Below are 20,065 nucleotides of genomic sequence, written 5' to 3'. Positions count from 1 at the left end.
ACACTTCTTTCCCAGCCTGTGCCTGCCTAGGATTACCGTTTATGAAGTGGGATAAGTTTAACTGAAGGGCAGTTCTTAAGGGATGCTGTGCAATTATGAAATAGCAGTATCATCACAGACAGGGGATGGAGGCTGATTCTTTCAATGACAGTCTTCTTATAGCAAGGTACGATTCTCTGAAGACAGAAATCCGGACTCTGTGATTACGCTCTCCTCCCCTGGGAAACACAGCAGGACCCAGCCCCACCTTAGTGTCTATTCCTGGAAAAGCTGCAGTGAAAGTTCAAAGAAAAATAGTTGGAGAAGCTAGGCAGGTGAAAAGGAAACTAGGCAAACAGCATCAGAATGGGCAGGAAGAGTGAGAAAAACACATCCCTTTTGAAGGCTATAGAGGTAGCTCCATTAATCATTAAAGACTAATTAGAAAGAAAATATTGGAAAGAAAAAGCAGCAAACACGAAAGGTCTTTGTACCCAGATATCTTCATTATATGAATAGAAGAGTCAAAATGTGCCCTCATATAGATGAATGGATAAAGAAGATGTGGTGTGTGTATGTAAATAAGATGTGGCGTGTGTGGAATATTACTTGGCCATAAAAAGGAATGAAATCTTGCCATGTGCAACAACGTGGACGGACTGAGAGGGTATTACGCTAAGCGAAATAATTCAGAGAAAGAAATTCTGTATGATTTCATTCATATGTGGAATTTAAGAAACAAAACAAAGGAGCAAAAGAAAAAAGAGAGAGACACACACACACACCAAGAAACAGACTCTTAAGAATAGAGAACAAACTGATGGTCACCAGAGGGGAGGCGGGTGGGGGGATGGGGGAAATTGATGATGGGGATGAAGGAGTGTACTTGTCAAGATGAGCACTGAGTAATGGACACAACTGTTGAATCACTATACTGGACACTACAGTGTACACTATTGCACATTAGATTATACACCTGAAACTAATATAACACTATATGTTAACTATAATAGAATTAAAGTTCAAAACTTACTAAAATGGATATAATTATTAAACATTTCCTAATCACCACTGCCGAGTCCTTTCTAAGTAAAATCACATGGCCTCGGGGCTCCTGGCTGGTTCAGTCCCTGCAACCCGCAACTCTTGGATTGTGAGTATACGCCCACGCTGGATGTGGAGTTTCCTTAAAGAAAATGAATAGGGATGCCTGGGTGGCTCAGCCGGTTAAATGTCTGCCTTCAGCACAGGTCAAGATCCTGGGGTCCTGGCATTGAGTCCTGCATTGGGGTCCCTATTCAGCAGGGAGCCTGCTTCTCCCTCTGCCTGCTGCTCCCCCTGTTTGTGCTCTCTCTCTCACCCTCTCCCTCTCTGGCAAATAAATGAATAAAATCTTAAAAAAAAAAAGAAGAAATACATAAAATCTTTTTTTTAAAAAATCACATGATCCTGGGTACCTGGGTGGCTCAGTGGGTTAAGCCTCTGCCTTCGACTCGGGTCATGATCTCAGGGTCCTGGGATCGAGCCCCGCATCAGGCTCTCTGATCAGCAGGGAGCCTGCTTCTCTCTCTCTCTCTCTCTCTGCCTGTCTCTCTGCCTACTTGTGATCTCCCTCTCTCTCTCTCTCACTCTCTGTCAAATAAATAAATTAATTAAATCCCTTTTTAAAAACCACACGACTTTTTGTCACGTGAGAGAATTAACTCCCTCTCCCTCTTCCCCCACCTTTATTTTATGGAAGTTGGTTTGGAGGGGGAAGAAAATGTGCCCTCCTATTCTGAAATAAAATATCCTCTCAAGCTTTCTCTGAGCTTATAAACACAAAAGAGAGCAGAGATGAATTTAAATTGCAATATAAGCACAAGTTTTCACCTCTAAGAGAAATGTGGCTCAAGACAGAGTAAGTCGGAAATCTGAGTGTTTATCTATGCATGCATTTGTTCCTGGCAATAGGCTGGAGTTTTCCGAACTGTTTATCTACCTTGGCTTTCCTCTGATGGATCTCTGGCATACTACATAAGCACATCATACACACAGACCATTGTAGAGGTAACCACCTTCTCCCTGTAAAGAATTCTCAGAATAATTACAGGGAGGGGGGGAAGGAAGAAAATAATACAGGTCACGTACCTAAGGGGCTGATAGTGCCCTTAACAGATATTTTGCCATTTAAACAGATAAAGGACTTCACAGATATTTTGCCATTTAAACCTAGGAGCACAGTGTATATTACTTGAATTTTAGAGATTAAAAGAAATAAAACTACAAGAGATACCTATATTAAAACATGCCGTAGCGGGCCGCCTGGGTGGCTCAGTGGGTTAAGCCTCTGCCTTCGGCTCAGGTCATGATCTCAGGGACCTGGGATCGAGACCCGCATCTGGCTGTCTACTCAGCAGGGAGCCTGCTTCCTCCTCTCTCTCTGCCTGCCTCTCTGCCTACTTGTGAGCTCTGTCAAATAAATACATAAAATCTTAAAAAAAAAAAACAAAACAAACAAACAAAAAAAACATGCCATAGCTATGGGATTTGACCTAAAATTCACCTGTATCTCAGCTCCGGAACTCTTTTTTCTCAATTCCATGTTAGATGAAGCCAGACCACACCATGTCTTCACTGTGTGGCACTGGAAATATATTTCAAATTCCAACTATTTACATTTTAGTCTAAAAGCCCTATCCAGCTGTCTGTGATCCCTTAGAGACTAAAAATTTAACAATTACAATCATTCTTTTACTTTGGAGCCTTCAGTGTATGTCTCATTTTTTTTTTTTAAAGACACTTTTTTTTTTAAGACTTTATTTATTTGACAGAGAGATCACAAGTAGGTAGAGAGGCAGGCAGAGAGAGAGAGGAGGAAGCAGTTTCCCGCTGAGCAGAGAGGCCGACGTGGGGCTCGATCCCAGGACCCTGAGATCATGACCTGAGCCGAAGGCAGAGGCTTTAACCCACTGAAACACCCAGGCACCCCTGTTATACTATTCTTTTTTGTTTTTGTGAACATTTGAAAACTGCCATCATAAAAGGTTCTAAAAACCTAAAAAACTTTAGTTTCAAAACTTTTCTTTCAATGGCAAAAAATGCAACCCACTTAATATGGAATTCAAGTGCTTTAATCCAAAAGTATCTAGTCTCTAACATCAGAAATAAAACCTCTAAAACATACATTTTGGAAATATGATGGATTTTGTTAGAGGAACCTATTGGGTAATGTTCAAAAACGCCTGCCTTCCAAGAGACAAGTAGAGACCTACTTGTGTTCCATGAGAACACTGGGTATCTACTAGTCCCTATTTACCCAAACTCATGACTTTAAAGAAAGCTGCAGGAAATCACTTTGAGGGATCAAAATATCTTTGTTTCCCAGGCTTAAAACCAAGATAGCCACTTCGCAAATGACAGAATGAAGTACCTTGTAAAATGCGGTTAGAACAGAGTCCTCTCTTACTGGAATCCCAGGGAGCGGGACTGGAATACCATTGAAATTATCCACATCGATCCTGGGCTTGAGATAGGCCAAACTGTTCATGCATGTAGTGAACCACTCAGCCCTTCCAATCAAAAGGAAAATAAAACTTCTAATCCATCCTCTACCCACGGTCATTGGATGCAACTCAATTAAAGCAATGTTAACCAGAATTCTAGAAACAGAAACCGGCCATTAAGAGTGGCAAGACTTTTTTATTTCCTACCCCACCCCAAGTTCATATCTGCAGGATATGAACACATTAATTTAACCTAATGGTGAACGTGTTCCCGTCTGCCAACATTTCCCTAAAGGTTTCATTGGGCAAGGAACTCTTTATCAAGGCCTAGACTAACACAGGAGTATCTTAGCTACACATGGTCTTCCTGCTGCTACTAGCCCAGTTTCGGGGCAGTATTTATCTTGCTTCGTAAGAACAAGGTGCTTTCTCAACAGGAGAAAACAAAAATCCACCTCACAGTCTAGTCAGGAGCAAAGCAGGGAATACAAACTTGTCCCACTTCAAAGCACAAGGCCTATCTGTCACTAACTAAACAGCAACCCCAGCCCAAGTGACAAAGGAAGCTTTCTTCCCTATTATTGTTTGAAACAATCACAGGCTATTTGTTCATATTAATTAGCTTATATCTAGTATTAGGCAGCCTTGATTAGAAAAATGCTCTTTGTTACCAAATGAATAGAGGAAAACAAAACCAAAAGCTTTTTTTTTTTTTTTTTTCAATTGTTTTTTTTTTTTTTTTTGCCTTAGAAAAGGATTGTCAGGATTCTCACACTCGAAGGTGGGTTCATCTTTACATAGGTCCCTGAATTCAGTCTAAAAGAATGCGAGTGGATATGCCAGACGATACCAGGCTAGGCTGATGGAAGGAACTGCTCATTTCGCCTTGTCTGAGGAGATGGTGTATTCAATTACTTTCACTTTCTCTGAACCTGGAGAAAATCTGGGAGAGTAGACATCCATACAGACTCCTGAGCGAGGGCAAGTCAGCCTGGGACTAAAATCTGACTGCACAAATTACATGTGAAGAACAGATGTACAGATCATCAGAAGGCATGTCGTTGACCAGAGGACCTGGGAACAAAGTGACCCAGGGACGTGCAGCTCTCCAGGAGTGTAAGCTCCCTCTCCCTGGGACCTAAGCTGATAGTTTACTGCTGACTCCTTCCAGGTGGACTTGGGTTCCTCCAACAATCCGAGGCTGCTTGTTCCCAGCACATACTAAGAATAATGGGACCTGCTACCCTCATTGAGATCAATTAATGAACTTGTTCAATAGAACTATCAAAAGTCAGGGTCTGAAGCCAGCCCCATGACTCCAAAGCTACACACGCTTCAAGACTGATGTTTAATTCTTCTATGTAGCTTGCGAGGCACTGTAAGAATCTTCTCCGACCTTGTAACCTAACCCATCTCCCTCCTCTACAACCAGAAGTAGGCTGATAAATACCTAACAATGGGCCCTTAAGAGTCAAGAACTGTGTTTGCCAATTTCCCTGGTTAAAGACTCCACCCGGGCTGAATGCAAGCTACAAGCATGAAGTCAGCTGACTCGCACGGTTCCTGAAAATGTTAACAGTTGGATCTCAGGAGCTGGCAGAGCTGGCCTGCGCACATCTGTGCTTACCACCTCACACCCCAGCAGACAGCAGCTATCCTGAACGGACCCCCCAAATGCTGGGCTCTCGCTCTCCCCTTGGGACATTCGACACTCACACGTGCTCCTTCTCCTCCCTTGTCCAAGTAAGGACAGATCAGCTCCCAGCCTGGCGGTTCTCCTTCCAGAAGCCTTCCCTGATCCTGCAGATCTTTCCTGGCTGCTTTACTTTTCTCCTAACGTCCCCATACTTCTCTCCTAGCAGGTGTGACACTGGTCTCTAATATTTTGTTTCCCCATCTGCACATTTCCCACTACATTTCTAAACCCTGCAGGGCAAAAGCCTTGTTTCTTTTATTTATTCTTGGACTCCCCAGGCCTGCCCACAGCGAGTGTGCTCAACACTGTTAACTAAAGTGTACTGAGTTCTCGGTGCCAGACTTTGTTCTAAGTTTCAGACATATTATCTCATTTCATCCTTAAAACAATCCTATGAAGCTGGCTCTGTAATTTTTATGGGCATTTTGCAGGTAAGGAAACACTTCACAGGGCAGAAACCTTTCTCCCACCCCCACAGGCTCAGGCAGTAAACGCTGAGCCAGGATTTAAACCCCAGGCAGTGGACGGGAGAGCCCTTGCACATCTACCCCAGGGTTTGACTTTTTGCTGCCCCCCCCAACCCCGCCACTGGTAATTCTCAACAAGAAAACTTACTATATTTAAATTCTCCCCAATGAGTGAAATTAAATACTAAGCGACAGGATGTCATCAGGTAGGGTTAAACTTTAGGAGGGCTTTTTCTGTCTCCCAAGATCCAATTTTTGCACTCTGGGGGGAAACATCACCCCCACTGACAATGTGTGTTCTAGACTTTTCACTATGCACTTACATTAATGTATCCTACAGTCGTCCCTCAAAACATACGATCTTGGTTTACGGTTTGAATGATATCTTCCTGAATGAGTCTGCATTTTACTTTCTTTTTCCTCCGTCAGGTATCTTAGGGAGACAGAACTGTGTTGCGATATGTACTTACCATTTTTCTAATTGCTTCATGGTACTTAAATCATAACAGCACGCCTGAACTGTCGCTCTGCTATCGGATATTCAGAAAGTTTTGTACTTCTTGGCCTTCAACTAGTGCTTCAGTGAGTAAATACCTTAATGCACGTCTCCTTGGGCTCATCTACACGTGTTTTTCTAATGCAGTTACTGAGATAGGAAGAGGGTATATGGAAAGGGAAAGAATTTTAATAGATGCTATCAAAGTACTCTCCGGAGTGACTGCACCAATTTACCTTCCCACAGAGGATTTACAAGAGCCCTATTTTCCCCAAGTGTTTGTATTCAATACAACATCTTTCTACCTTGGGTGGTGTTAAACATTTTAATTAAATGAGTCACTAAGAAATACTTCTCCGGCTTGCCAGCTGATAGTAGCTTGTGTAAGAGCATAGAGGCGTGCGGATAAGATGCTCCTCTGGGAGATGCTGACGGAAGCAACAGCCAGACAGAGGGGCTGAAATCCTTGCCCAGAAAACCGGAGCTAGGGCCTACCTCACTTCACCAGAGGCTCAGAATGGCTGCTGCATGGGGACAGCCACAGCGGACTCTGACAGGGCAACCTCGGGGAACGGGTGCTCGGTCTCACTACACCCTTACAAGGTCTCTGCAGCACTAAAAATCCGACTGAGGGCAATGGAAACCAAACAGCCCAAGTCAATGAAATGCTGGAAAAGCAAGATCCATTTACCAGAAAGAGAAATACACACATGATGGTGGTAACAATAAACTTTTGGGAAAATATCAAATGCTTTAAAATCTTAAAAATAACAGGAGGACTTTATCCAGATGACAAATCCCAAGGTCTTTTTTTTTAGAAGAGACAAAAATCACTTAGATATACATGAAGTAAAAGTGCTCTCTTCCCCCTCCCCACCCTCCACCTCCAGCGTCTTGGCTCTTCCCTCCACATATCCCTAACTTGAAATACCTACAGAAGCCAGGGGCCTGGAAAATTATACAGAACCAAAAAAAAAAAAAAAAAAAGAAAAAAAAAAAAGGGTGGAAAAACATTCTGTATCACCAAGATTTAAACTTCAAACAATATGGTTCTTTTTTCAAAGGTATACTTTTTTCTTAACCTTGGCTTACAAATGATTATCACAAATGAGATGGGGAAGGCCACACTCTAAAAGGAGGGGCAGAAGACGAGGGAAGAGCAGATGGGAAACTAACTGTTGAGCCCCTGCTATGTGCTCCGCTTATCTGCTAACGCTTAATCCAGAGAACCATCCCGCAAAGACTGGTGGCACGAGGAGAGGTCGAAGCTGAGCGAGGTCAGCATGACCTAGGCCATCCAACCACCGGGATGTGACTTCCGGCCCAACGCTCGCAAAGGCTGTTTCCCCACTACACCACACTGCCAGTTAAAACGGAAAAGGTCCAATTACTACTCTAATAGATCAGACTGTAAAATCATCTGCAGGCCATGTTCTTGCCACGTGACTGCTGTTCACTGGACAGGAAAAATAACGCATGACTACGGTTCACAAGTTTCGGGAGGGGCCTCTTCTTTGCAAAGCTCCTAGAACAGGTCAAGGCAAAACAGTAATTAGAGGAAGCAGACAATGAGACTGCATTCAGAAAACTTCTAAGAGGAGATCTGGCCTGAGCTATTTCATTAAAACCCTAAAAAAAGCCAAGAGAGGGAAAGTGGCAGGATTTGCCTTCAACAGTCTGGACCGGGATGCCTCTAGGAACAGACAGACATTCAGAGCACTGAAAACGAAAACCCCTCCGCACGGAGGCTGGTCCTCTGTCATCACTTGCTCATTGTTCCAGCTGCTTCGAACTCAACAGCACCTCCCCCACGAAAGCACCGTTATCCAAATGCCCACTAAATGATCATGACAAGGTTTCATCCCGTCCCTAGAGTCAGACGCGCCTTCTGAAACTCAATTTAAATATCTGGTACAATTAAGATTAGTGCAGACTTATGCCAGGTTGAATCACTTACCTGGGGTTGTGAATTTAGAGGGCTGGAAGTGGACGCAGCAGCCATGGCAGCTCCGTAGTTGTGGGCAGTGACCAGCCCCCAGCACAGCCGTGCCACACACAGGAGTCAGGTCACGTTAGCTGTTGATCAGATCACGGTCATGCTAGGAGGAACTGTGTACCTGGAAAAGGGCAGGAAAATCCACAGTTAGCCTGAAAGGACTAGGGCGTGGGAGTCAAGTACCACTGGCCAGAGGAAGCAAAAGTCCCCGTGCCACATACCAACTCCAAGCTTAATGAAAGAACCCGGAAGACAGCATCGCACAACTCAGAGCCAGGACTCCCATCCCACTCAGCCAAATCATGTCAGGTTGATGTATTTTCAGAAATCGGAATCCAGCTGTCCTTGCTGGCTAGATGTTTGAGGAGGCCATTTCAAGCTGTAAAGCTGGGGACGGTGGGCCCAAGGGAGACACCACTCCATCATTCAAAAACAAAGGACCCACGATCGGTAACTGCCAGTTTAAATACAAAGGGCAAAGAGAATAATACCACCGAGTGTCTTAAAGACCATCCAGTTCCAGTATACCCATTTGGAGATGGAAAACTGAGGTGTGGAGAAGACACTACGGTCATACATTTCATTAACGACAGAAGCAGGACTGGAGCCACAATCGAACCCCAGTCTCGTATGGATTATAAGACAGTGAGTATGTTCCATGATCACATTTCCTCAGGAAACTGAGTTACCGCTAAAATTAAAGAAAGGGAAGACATTCCAAAGTGATAGGAGTCCGTTACAAGAATGAATCAAGAACTCCAACTGCTGGCTTCATTCATCTTGCCCATGAGTGGGGAAGAGTGCATTTCTACAGGCTTCTTGACAGAAGGCTTGGAGAGAGGATGCTAGATAGGCACAAAACAGTAACACACCTTCTGTTACTCAAAAAGATATTGAATTCTCTGCAGTAAAGGGTGGTCCCCAGTTCTGTCTGAAGACCGAAGTGATTGTTTCCACACTATAATTCGATCCGTGGGGTTTTCATTGTTAAGAATTTAAGAAAAGTCTTCCCTTCTAAGTTCTCAAATTTTTAGGTTGTTTTCGGGCCACCTAACAGTAGCCTTTCTTTTATTCAAAAGATATTTATTGAACATCTACAGTGAACCAGGGGCATAACGAATCAAACTGAGCAGCCCCTGACCTCAGGGAGCTCTTGTCTGGAAATATCCTTTCTCGTTTCACCAGCATGCAAGGTGATACTCAACACATCTCAACTACTGGAAGATGATACTTTCCATTATAGCAGAAGTAAAGATTTAACTCTTGAGCTGGACATCTAATCCAAGCCTTCTGAATACCGAATTCTCTGGCACCACTCTGTACCAGCTGGATGATGCCAGGCAAATCGCAAAATCTCACAACTGTGTCCCAAGAAATAACCGAGGTTCTATGAGCCTGAAGTTCTGACTTTTATCCCATCTTTGCATATTACCCTTCATCCTAAAGTTTCAATTGCTTTAGGTTTTGTTTAGAACTATGGCTCCTTCTTTCTTTGTCTTCTCTGTTATAGGGATTACAGCTATTAACAGGTAAGGAGTAAAGCTGTCCAACTATTTTGGTATACAACACTTAATGCTAAATTCTTCAGGTGCCCTAATGTCTCCTTAATCCTCGCTTTAGGGGAGAGGAAAAAAAAAAAAAAAAGACCATTGTTCATCATACCGTGACTCTAAGTAAACAGCCTGGGAGAAAGGTGTATGTACAGGGGAGTGGGAGTGCCTTTGGGCTTGAACGCCAAGCCTCCACTGAGAAAATTACAGGACACCCATGGTGCGCTGTTTTGTACTGAACTTATTCCCGGCATCATTTGTGTCCATCCCTACTTTTTTAAAAAAATTTTTCCTCTTTCCTTCTCATGTGTTTATAATTCATATTGTCTTACTTTATCATATGTGGGGTGGACAGATGTATATATAACCAAACAGGCAAAGTGAGATTCTATTCTTAAAATAAGCAGGCAAGTGAGATTGTATTCTTACAGACTCACACACTGTGTGCTCGGGTCCAATATCTAAGCTAAGTCATTTAGCAATATGACGTTAAAAGATTTTTCAATATTGAGAGTACAGAGAATTGCCTGAAAGATGACTAGAGAGCAGCTAGCCTGTGGTGGGGAAAAGGATATAGAAGTGGAGGTGGCAAATATGCCTGGTGGCATCACTGCCAACCAGCAAAGGGGGGCAGGCAAGACACTGGGATTTAATGAAAGCCTAGGAGATGCTGAGCACTGAGAAACTCATTCCGCATACCGTTTGAGGCACAGGGTGTCACCTCATTTCACGGACAAGGACCCTGAGACTGTAAAAGTTTGTGTAGCATAGGCAGCCAAAGCCACACATCCCGGACACGAGGGAGAGGACACCTGTCCAGGCCCCACTCCAGGGCCATGCTCTTTCCACAGACCAGTCCCCCTCCCCAACTCATGTGAACATAAATTAAGGACAGAAAGTGCTTAGGCTTGAAAAACAAATTTCAGACGGTCCTGAAGAAAGCAGGATGTAAGCCAGAGGCCCTGCAGAGTAACCAACTTCCCCAAACTCTGAAACAAAGAACCCTGGGCTGCTGCTCTCATTTGTAGAAAACGGCAACGAGGCATTCCTAATTTTGATTTATGTCACACACCCTTCAGATACGTAAGAGAGAGCCCAGATTCTTAGTCTCCTATTTTCAAGAAGCAAGCAAGAAAATAAGGCAGAAAGCTAACTGCCTTCTCTAATGCATTTCAGACCTATCGAGTTGTGAGGCTTCTGTGGAACCTATTCTGACATGACAGGAGCCCTTTATGAAATGGCACACGGTCACTTAACTCCAAAAATACGAGGGCTAAGCGATACTACCACAAAGGGTATAAATCAGCTCTCTTGTGGGAGTGAAGCCCTAAAACTACATTTATAAAACCTATGTACTTCCCAGCTTATTTACCAAACTGCACAGATCATGGGGGAACTAGGCAAGATAAGAGGACATCCTAAATACTAACATTCAGTCCCTACCCAAGTAAGCCACCTCCCTGTGACATGCTAGTCCCCTGCTCTCCCAGAGCCTCGCAATGCCAACCATAGCATCGCACCGAATTTCTGAAGAAATTAATCCCTCTTTGAACTCTTCCAAATATCTGGTTGCCTGCCCTGTAGTTCTTCCAATGGGCCACCAATCCAGCTCTCCACTCCCTTCACTTGAGCTGGAACACTGTGCCCCAGCTACAGAGAGCCACGGAGTGAAGGGGGTTGGCCCCACTGACCCCAGCTGCCCTTGGGTCATTATTGTTGCTCTCCCCCGCCCCTTCTCTACTTCACTTAATTCTCCATTCTAGGCATCTCTTCTGATCTCTACCATTCTTCCCCAAACCGCAAACCGCTTCTCATGCCCTTCACTTGCAGAAGATCAGCTGTCACTTACTTATTTACTGGCCCATTCATCTACTCCTCTATAGTCATTGGGTATGAATTAACTCATTATCCCTCCCTCCGATTCAAAACAGATGTACAAAATACAATTCCTAAGTAAGAAAGCTACATAGGCTCCTTCCTCCGTGCCACATTACCAGAGAAATCACCAACTGACTCTAAGAACAGGAAATATCCTGAATCAGCCCTAGAAGCCCGGCTATTGCTTGAATTTTCAGAAAAATATTCTAGGAAGAATCAACATGAGAGGCTGACAGGAGGACTAAGGAACAACATTGCCTTCATGTGAAACCACACTGAATGGACAGAAAATAAGCAAATGAGACCCCAACAGATTCATAATGATACTCCTAGTTCAGAGGGATGAGGGGTGGAGGGAATGAAGCCAGGAGGCACTGGAGCACCTTCCCAATACACTCACTCCTTAGATGGGGTTCCTGGCTTCAACTGAGCAAGTCATCTCTGGCTGTATTTACTTCTGACTTACATATGGCCATGATGACTGCCCCAGAAAACATGTGGGGAAAAACATTACCAGCTGGCCTCTGACATGGGCTTGCCAAGTGACAAAGACCTTACTAAGTGCCACCCCAAATACCTAAAAGAAAAGTCTTTGGTTCTGAGGCAAACTCCCCTTTGTTTACTTCTGCAGCTGATGCTGGCTCCTTCTCTAGGCCTCACAGGAAGATGAATTTCTAACTGGCAAATTAATGTACTATAAATCTAACCATTTTCCTTTATCTGGACTTGAGTCCAGCAGTGTCTCATTTCAGTCTCTTGAAAGAATACAGGGCAATACCGGATACTCAATATGCATAGACTTCCCTCCCTATGGATAAGCAACAGAGAAAAATCCAAATCCACCAGGCAAATGAAAAATATTATGGCTCAAGAGAAGGGAAGATTCTAGGATCAGAGCAAGTATTTACTTAAGGAATGGGGGTACTATGTTAAGAAAAAAACTTTTAAACTCTCGAAGTCAGAATGAGTCTGCATTAACCAAAAAGAAAAAAGAAAAAAATCTGAATTATGAACTTGAATGAAGGCAGTCGATAAAGCAGAAAACAAAAAAATAAAGTAAAAGACGGTTTTCCAGAAGGAGAAGATAAATCAGAGCTTGGTGGGGGAGGGGCTTACATGGGTAAAGATTTCAAAGTTTCTATCCCCAAAACATAACAGATGAATGAAAAATACCAAAGGGGGGAAGAAAGAAGTCATCCATGCTACAACCAGGAAAGAATACATTAATGTTTAAAGCTTTAGAAAAGCGTTACATATAAATAAAGACGTTTAGATGAAGTAGGAAAAAATGCCAGACTTTAAATCTGTGTATCCTTCCACAGGGAACTCTTTTTAGTCTGGCAGAAACCAAGTAGAAAAAAATACTCTGAACCTCAAACCTGGAGGAACAAGATGTGAGATAGGAAGGTCAGAGCTAGAGGTTGTCTTTCTTGGTATGTATTCCCCCTACCAGAGCAAAACAGCATTGCGAGCCAGCCTTATAGCATCAAAGGACTAATGTTCTCTGGATTCTAAGTAGATGAAAATGTAACAACAGTAACACCAGAAAGATAACATTGCACCCACTGAAACAAACACAGGATACTTAACAAATGCTAATTCAAAATGCAGTAGAAAGACTGAAATATCAGGTTTTAAGAAACTTGCCCAAAATGTAGAGCCAAAAATGCAAAGGAAAATAGAACGGTAAGAAGGAAAAAGGTAGTGGATAGTCCAGGAGATCCAAGAGCTCAAGAAAAGCAATTCCAGAATGAAAGAAACAAGGAAATGGGAGGAGGAGGGTCACATAACTCAAAACATTTCCTAAAACAGAAAAGTCATAAATTTGTTGACTATTAGAATCCACTGAGTACCTACCTGCCCGATTCAACTGATTTTAAAATGTCCACATTAAGCATATGATTACAAAAATGTTTTAAATGGTAGAGATAGAAAAAAATCCCATGGCCAATCAGAAATTGGGGGTGGGTGGTGCAGATAAACAAAGAATTAGGGATCAGATAGTCTTTAGACTTCTCAACAGCAACCTGGAAGCCAGAAGACAATGAGGCAAGCCATTTACAACCTACAATTGTATTGGAGGATGTTCTTCAGCAAAACAGGGAAGGAAAATAAGAAAATAAAAGGCATGTAATACAGAAACAGGAGTTCAATACAGGAGAAAAAGCAAAGGCGTGTCTGGCATCATTGAGAAATGCGATCCCTGACTGACAGGTGATGGGACTCAAAAAGCAGCTTTGGCAAAGTAACTGTCCGTCTGGATACATCGAGAGCAGACTTCTAGAACTAACATTATTTAGGACTGAATGAGTACACAGAACACAAACATAAAAAGAAAGATTAAAACTTTGGAGGATTTGCAGAAGAGGAGAAGGACTCCTAGAATTCTAGACAGCTCCACTATCAACATGAACAAGGTCACGATGGCATTAACACTCCGGTATGAAGGGCCCTAATCAAAATCATTACCTGTATTAGGACAAAGAGGTACAGGATGGGAATGTGTGTATGGCATACCTTCCCCGTGGGACAGCTAGAAATATTCAAAACTGATATACCAAAAAGTACAAGTAAAGATCTTAGAGATCTTAGAGATACAATGAAAATACTGAACAAAGCCACTAAAATGAATGAAAATGCTGTTTACAGTGAAGGTAAAATGGTAGCGAGAGAAGAGCTCCTTTTCTTAAGCAAGTCTCCGAACAGCTACTTGACAATTAAAGTTACAAACATGCAGCAAAAAATAAAAGCAAAAGAAAAAATAGTCTCACTGCTGACACTACAAATTTAAAACTACAGCAGACAGAAGAATTACAACAGAAAACCAAGTGGATGCCATGGAAGAGGGGCTTGAGAAAAACCACACGTACTTATAGAATTTACTAGACCGATTAGACAGTATGGCTATGGAGCACAGAAAGAAGAGAGTCAATATAAGAATAATTGGTAGATCTGAGGACAAATGGCACTTTAGTTACTTAAAAATACAAGCACATTTTTCTTAAAAGATGTAGAAAATTTAAAGAGCTTACTACAACACAAACAACAATAGAAAAAAAAAAAAACAAGGTGCATTAAATCAAAATTAAGAACTTCTGTGCAAAGGACACAATCAAAAGTAAAAATACAGTCCATGGAATCAAAGAAAATATTTGCAAATCCTAAATCTAAAAAAGAGTTAATATCCAGAATATATAAAGAACTGCTACAACTCAACAATAAAATCAAACACTTAAAAAATGAACAAAAGACTTGAACAAACATTTCTCCACATACAGATGGCCAAAAAGCACCATGACAAGATAGTCAACATCACCAATTGTTAGGGAGATGCACATCGAAACCACAATGAGATAGCACCTCACCGTTAAAACGGTTGCTAACCAAAAAAGCAGAAAATAAGTATTGGCAGGGATGTGAAGAAATCGAAACCTTTATCTTACTGCTTGTGTACTATGTACTAATGTGTACACTACATACTAATACCAGTAGTAGTATTATGTACTACCGGTAACATGGCTCAGCTCCTATCGAAAACAGGATGGGGGTTCCTCAAAAAGTTAAGAATGGAATCATCATATGACCCAGCAATTCCACTTCTGGATATATCACCAAAAGAACAGAAAGCAGGGTCTCAACAGAGATATTTGTATACCCATGTTCCAACCAGCATTATTCACAATAGCCAAAAAGTAAAAACAACTCCAGTGCCCATCAGCAAGTGAATGGAGCAATGATGTGGTAGTAAATACGAGGGAATATCACTAAGCCTTCTAAAGAAGAAAATGCTGACCCAGATTACAACCCGGATAAACCTTGAGGGCATTAGCTGAGCGAAATAAGCCAGTAACGAAAAGATAAACCCTTCGTGATTCCACTCATACATGGTACCTAAAGCAGTCAGATTCACAGAGACAGAAAGCAGAAGGGTAGCCGGCAGCAGCTGTGGGGAGGAGGAAATGGGGAGCTGTTGTTTCATGGGTACCGCGTTTCAGTTTGGCCAAATGAAGAGTTCGGGAGATCTGCTGACCAGCAATGGGAACATACCTAACAGTATTCAAACCTGAAAACAGGTAAGACAGTGAATTTTATCTTAGGTATCTGCTACCACAATTAAAAGGGGGAAAACAGAGAGCTCACCACCTTCCAGGGACACTATGGGGTAAATGATCTACAACTGAAGCACTAAGTTAAGTTAGTGAACCACAAGGGTTAAAGCATTCCCATTAAAATAAACATCAAGGCGGGGCAGTGGGTAGGGGCTGTACATAGCCACCATCATCCTGACCACAACAGATAAGACAGGAACAAATTTCATGGTTTTGTCAGAAATACAGAATGACTCAAAAAGTATATGTTCAGGGTGCCTGGGTGGCTCAGTGGGTTAAAGCCTCTGCCTTCCGCTCAGGTCATGGTCCCAAGGTCCTGGGATGGAGCCCTGCATCGGGCTCTCTGCTCAGCAGGGAGCCTGCTTCCCCCTCTCTCTCTGCCTGCCTCTCTGCCTACTTGTGATTTCTGGCTGTCAAATAAAAAAATAAATTCTTAAAAAAAAAAAAAAGTATATGTTCATCCAAACTGTCATCTACTTGCAATAGCAAGAACAAGGCACTTTTATTAAATATAATTGGGATATAGTTCTCGAAAAAACCCACTCAATGGTATAATGCAATTGGTCACGTGATAAATAAAAATAAGGTGCTGAGGGGAGCCTGAGCACAGGCAGGCTTTCAATGTAAACACAGAATACCTGGGATCCTAACAGGACCAAAAAATGCAGTTATTGTAACTATTAAAAGCTATGTAACCGAAATGCAGATAGATGTAGTGAACTGAGAGAAAAACTCCATCAGGGCACCTGGGTGGCTCAGTCAGTTAAGCATCAGACTCTTGGTGGCAGTTCAGGTCATGATCTCAGGGTTGTAAGATCGAGCCCTGCATCGGGCTCTGCACGAGTCTGCTTTCCCTCTCCCTCCGCACCCGCTCTCCTCAGCTCACTCTCTCCAAAATAAATAAATAATTAAAAAAAAAAAAAAAAGACTTTCCAAAAATTGCCAGAAAAAAGAAAACATTCATCACCTTTTGAGAGTTAATCAATACTCTTTTATTTCTAACATCAATAAAAGGAGAATTTCAGGCTCAAAGAGCCAAAAAAGGAGGAATAAATGGTTGACTAAAGATCCATGGTGCATTCTTTTAGCTCGATTTCCTAGCCTTACCACTGCTTCACATAAAACCAATGAAGCAAATGGTCCAGCTGGGATGAAGAAAGCTGTGATCATTCTCAGGGTCCATGTGCTTCCCATGCAGACTTAGAACAAAGAAATCAGAAAAGCACTTAAGAAACCGAATCGTTTCCTCATGTTTTGTTTTAAAATACCATCTCTACCTGTGGCGGCAGAAACTTTTCCTCTCTTCTTCAAAGTAACAGGCCCAAGACCTTGCTTCAATATATTTACTGAAGACAAAATGTTTCGTGTTCTTAAATCTTTTCTTTTCCTACATATAGGATCAGTTTTTCCATTTGCTTCTCCAGCTTTTCAATCAGACCTTTCACTCTACACTTGGCCTAAAAGTCTATCATTCTTTCCATATGGCACTCAGCGGACGCATTCCAAGGAAGGGATACACGCGGCCAGCAGAAGGAGAAACGAAAGTACCACCATCGCCCATTTTAACATGTATCTTATCTGTTCAGTGTCCAGCATTCTACAGATGTTAGAAACTGGCCCAAAATGATCTAAAGAAACTCACTGTTCTGATTTCAAAGAGTGCGCTGACAGGCACACTGTTTTCACTTTTGAACAGTGCTCTTGACGGGGAGAGATCCTCTCCTGAAATGTCTCAAAATAACCAGGAATTGTCACAACACAAGTGGCAGAAAAATCTCAGAACAGCTGTCGCTACTAAAGGGGAAAGATGTGTTGCCCATCCTCTGTTTATCGTCTCAAACTCAAGCTAGTCTGTGTTACATTGCTTAGAAAATGGGGGAGAGGGGTTGTACTTTAGGAAGAGTAGATCAGGAATGGGCTAGAGTTACAGCTTTCAGGGTTAGAAAACAATGAACAAGTGAGTGTGCTCCATCACGAAGGGGGAGAGAAGGGATAGGGATGAAGGAAGAAACGTCAACTAAAAGGACAGAGAATCCTCTTGAAAGGTAGGACAAATTTCTCTTTGGATAAGAGATAGACTCGGGATGCCTGGGTGGCTCAGTTGGTTGAGCAACTGCCTTCGGCTCGAGTCATAATCCTCGAGTCCCAGGATGGAGTCCCACATCGGGCTGCCTGCTCGGCGGGGAGTCTGCTTCTCCCACTCATCTCTCTCCTTCATGCTCTCACGCTCTCTCTCTCTCTTTCTCAAATAAATAAATAAAATCTTAAAAAAAATTTTTTAAAAAGAGAAAGAGAGACAGACTCACTACTGCCAAGCCCCACAATGTCTAAGCTCTTGGTCTTCTTGGTATCTCATGCCATGACCCTCAGCCATTTGCACAGGGACCCAGAGTAGTGCAAAGACCAATGGGACTCAGGACTTGTATCTATGGGAAAGAAGTACCCTGACACAGAGCATGGATAAATTTTACGGAGGCATGTTTAGGGAGGGAGCCTCTGAGCTGTGCTGGAGTATTTGCAGTCCCTCAGTTTCAAGACCTGGAGAATAACAACCTCTCTAACCAAGCCTGGGGCCAAGCTAGACTCTGCGAAAAGCAGCCACTGGAGGAGATGGAAGGTATTTCCTCCTGAGAGCAAGCGCGTATTTCTCAAGTCAGAATTCCTAAATGGCCCACAACTGAAGGAATATGGACATGCATATCCACGTTAATGGAGGTAAGGAGAAGGGAAGAGGGGAAGAAAAGAGAGCAAATGGGGGGGGGGGGCAAAGTATCCAAAGAGTTGGCCAGAATACAGAAGTCTACAGCTGTGATAAGACCAGTGACTCAGCCCAGAGTAACAGTTTGTAACAGCAAAGGGCCTGTTAACAAAGGCATCTAGGAATTCACACTGGGTAAAGAATTAATACTAAGCAAAGATTTTGCTATAAGGATGCTTGATACATTGTTGTGTATGACTGGCAAACTTTACAAACAATCTAAACACCTGATACAAGACTTGCCAAACTGAGTTACTAAAACTGTTTACATACAATTTAATTTTATATGATAAAAATTTGTATAATTTTTATACAATGAAAATTAAATTATATTGAAATTGTGTATCTATACACTGCCCGCAATTTGGAAAAACATTCAAAGATAATACATACATATTTACTAAGCCCTGAAATGGTACATGGTATCACTCAGAATATCTTGTTTTGCCAGAAAGCACTCAAAGAATCATGGGGACATGTTAAAAGAACAGGGAAGTTAGTTTGAAGGGCAGTGTCTTGGCCTAAAATAAAAATTTTTAATCTTCAAAATAAAAGACAGTAACAGCTTTAAAACCTTTTAAATAGAAATCCAGGAGTTGATTTTAATGTAAATAAATAATAAAAGGTAATGTAATGTAAATGTAATGTAAATAAATAAATAAAAATTTGGCAAGAAATGGGATATTTACATAGACCCAAACACTCTCCCACAAAATCCCATATACATTACAAAGGGAAATCAGAAGTTTTACAGTGGAGAAGTCTGGAAGACTTTAATCAAATCTTTGAAGTAAGTATAACGGGAAATTGGAACAAACGGACTCTGTGTGCCACTGAGAGGATGTGATGAGAAGAACAAAGTCTCACTTCTGTGATATTCCTGAACAAGTTTCAAAATCTGAATTTAACCAAAGGAAACATGAGCCAAACCCAAATTGAGGGATGCTCTGCAAGATAACTTTCCTATAACCTTTAATTTTAAGTTTTACTTATTGAAGTAAATCTCTACACCCAATGTGGGGCTCAAACTCACAACCCTGAGATCAAGAGTCATGGGCTCCTCTCACTGCGCCAGGCGTTCTATAATTTTTTAAAAGATCAGGTCACAAAAGGGGGGAAATAACACCGAGAAACTGTTCCCTGTTAAAAAAGACAAGAGACATGGTAAACGAATACAATGCAAGATTCTGGACTGGATCCTTTGCTATAAAGATTATTGAGGTAAGTTGGGGAAAGTGCAGGAGGACCTGAAAATTAGACACAATAAAGATGCTCATCTCCTAATGTGGATGGTGGCTTTGTGACTATGTGAAGAACATCCTTGTATATGGGAAATATATTCTATAGTATTTGAGGGTGTCAACATTATATCAACAAGTCACTTCTTTTTTTTTTTTAAGATTTTTTATTTATTTATTTGACAGAGATCACAAGTAGGCAGAGAGGCAGGCGGGGGTTGGGGGGAAGCAGGCTCCCTGCTGAGCAGAGAGCCCAATGTGGGGATCATGACCTGAACCGAAGTCAGAGGCCTTAACCCACTGAGCCACCCAGGTGCCCCTCAACAAGTCACTTCTAACTGACTCAGTGAGCTAAAAGGTCCCTCCGTACTTTCGTACTCTACTTGCAACTTCTCTGCAAGTCGGAAAGAGGA

At 42.2% G+C, this 20,065-nt stretch overlaps 1 protein-coding gene across 7 annotated transcripts in view; it reads right to left on the bottom strand.

Annotated features, from left to right (window-relative positions):
- LPAR1 (lysophosphatidic acid receptor 1) overlaps window positions 1-20,065 on the bottom strand; it is a 348,212-nt gene that overhangs the window by 67,161 nt on the left and 260,986 nt on the right. For all 7 annotated transcript variants that reach the window (XM_059411089.1, XM_059411084.1, XM_059411088.1 and 4 more), the window contains one exon: window positions 8,081-8,240. In XM_059411089.1, the coding sequence (XP_059267072.1) occupies window positions 8,081-8,125 (45 nt within the window). In that variant the 5' untranslated portion in view covers window positions 8,126-8,240. The remainder of the gene's footprint in view (window positions 1-8,080; window positions 8,241-20,065) is intronic.

This window comes from Mustela nigripes, chromosome 9, assembly GCF_022355385.1.
Source record: "Mustela nigripes isolate SB6536 chromosome 9, MUSNIG.SB6536, whole genome shotgun sequence".
Classification (NCBI taxonomy): domain Eukaryota; kingdom Metazoa; phylum Chordata; class Mammalia; order Carnivora; family Mustelidae; genus Mustela; species Mustela nigripes.
This window is presented reverse-complemented; position numbering and strand designations above follow the sequence as displayed.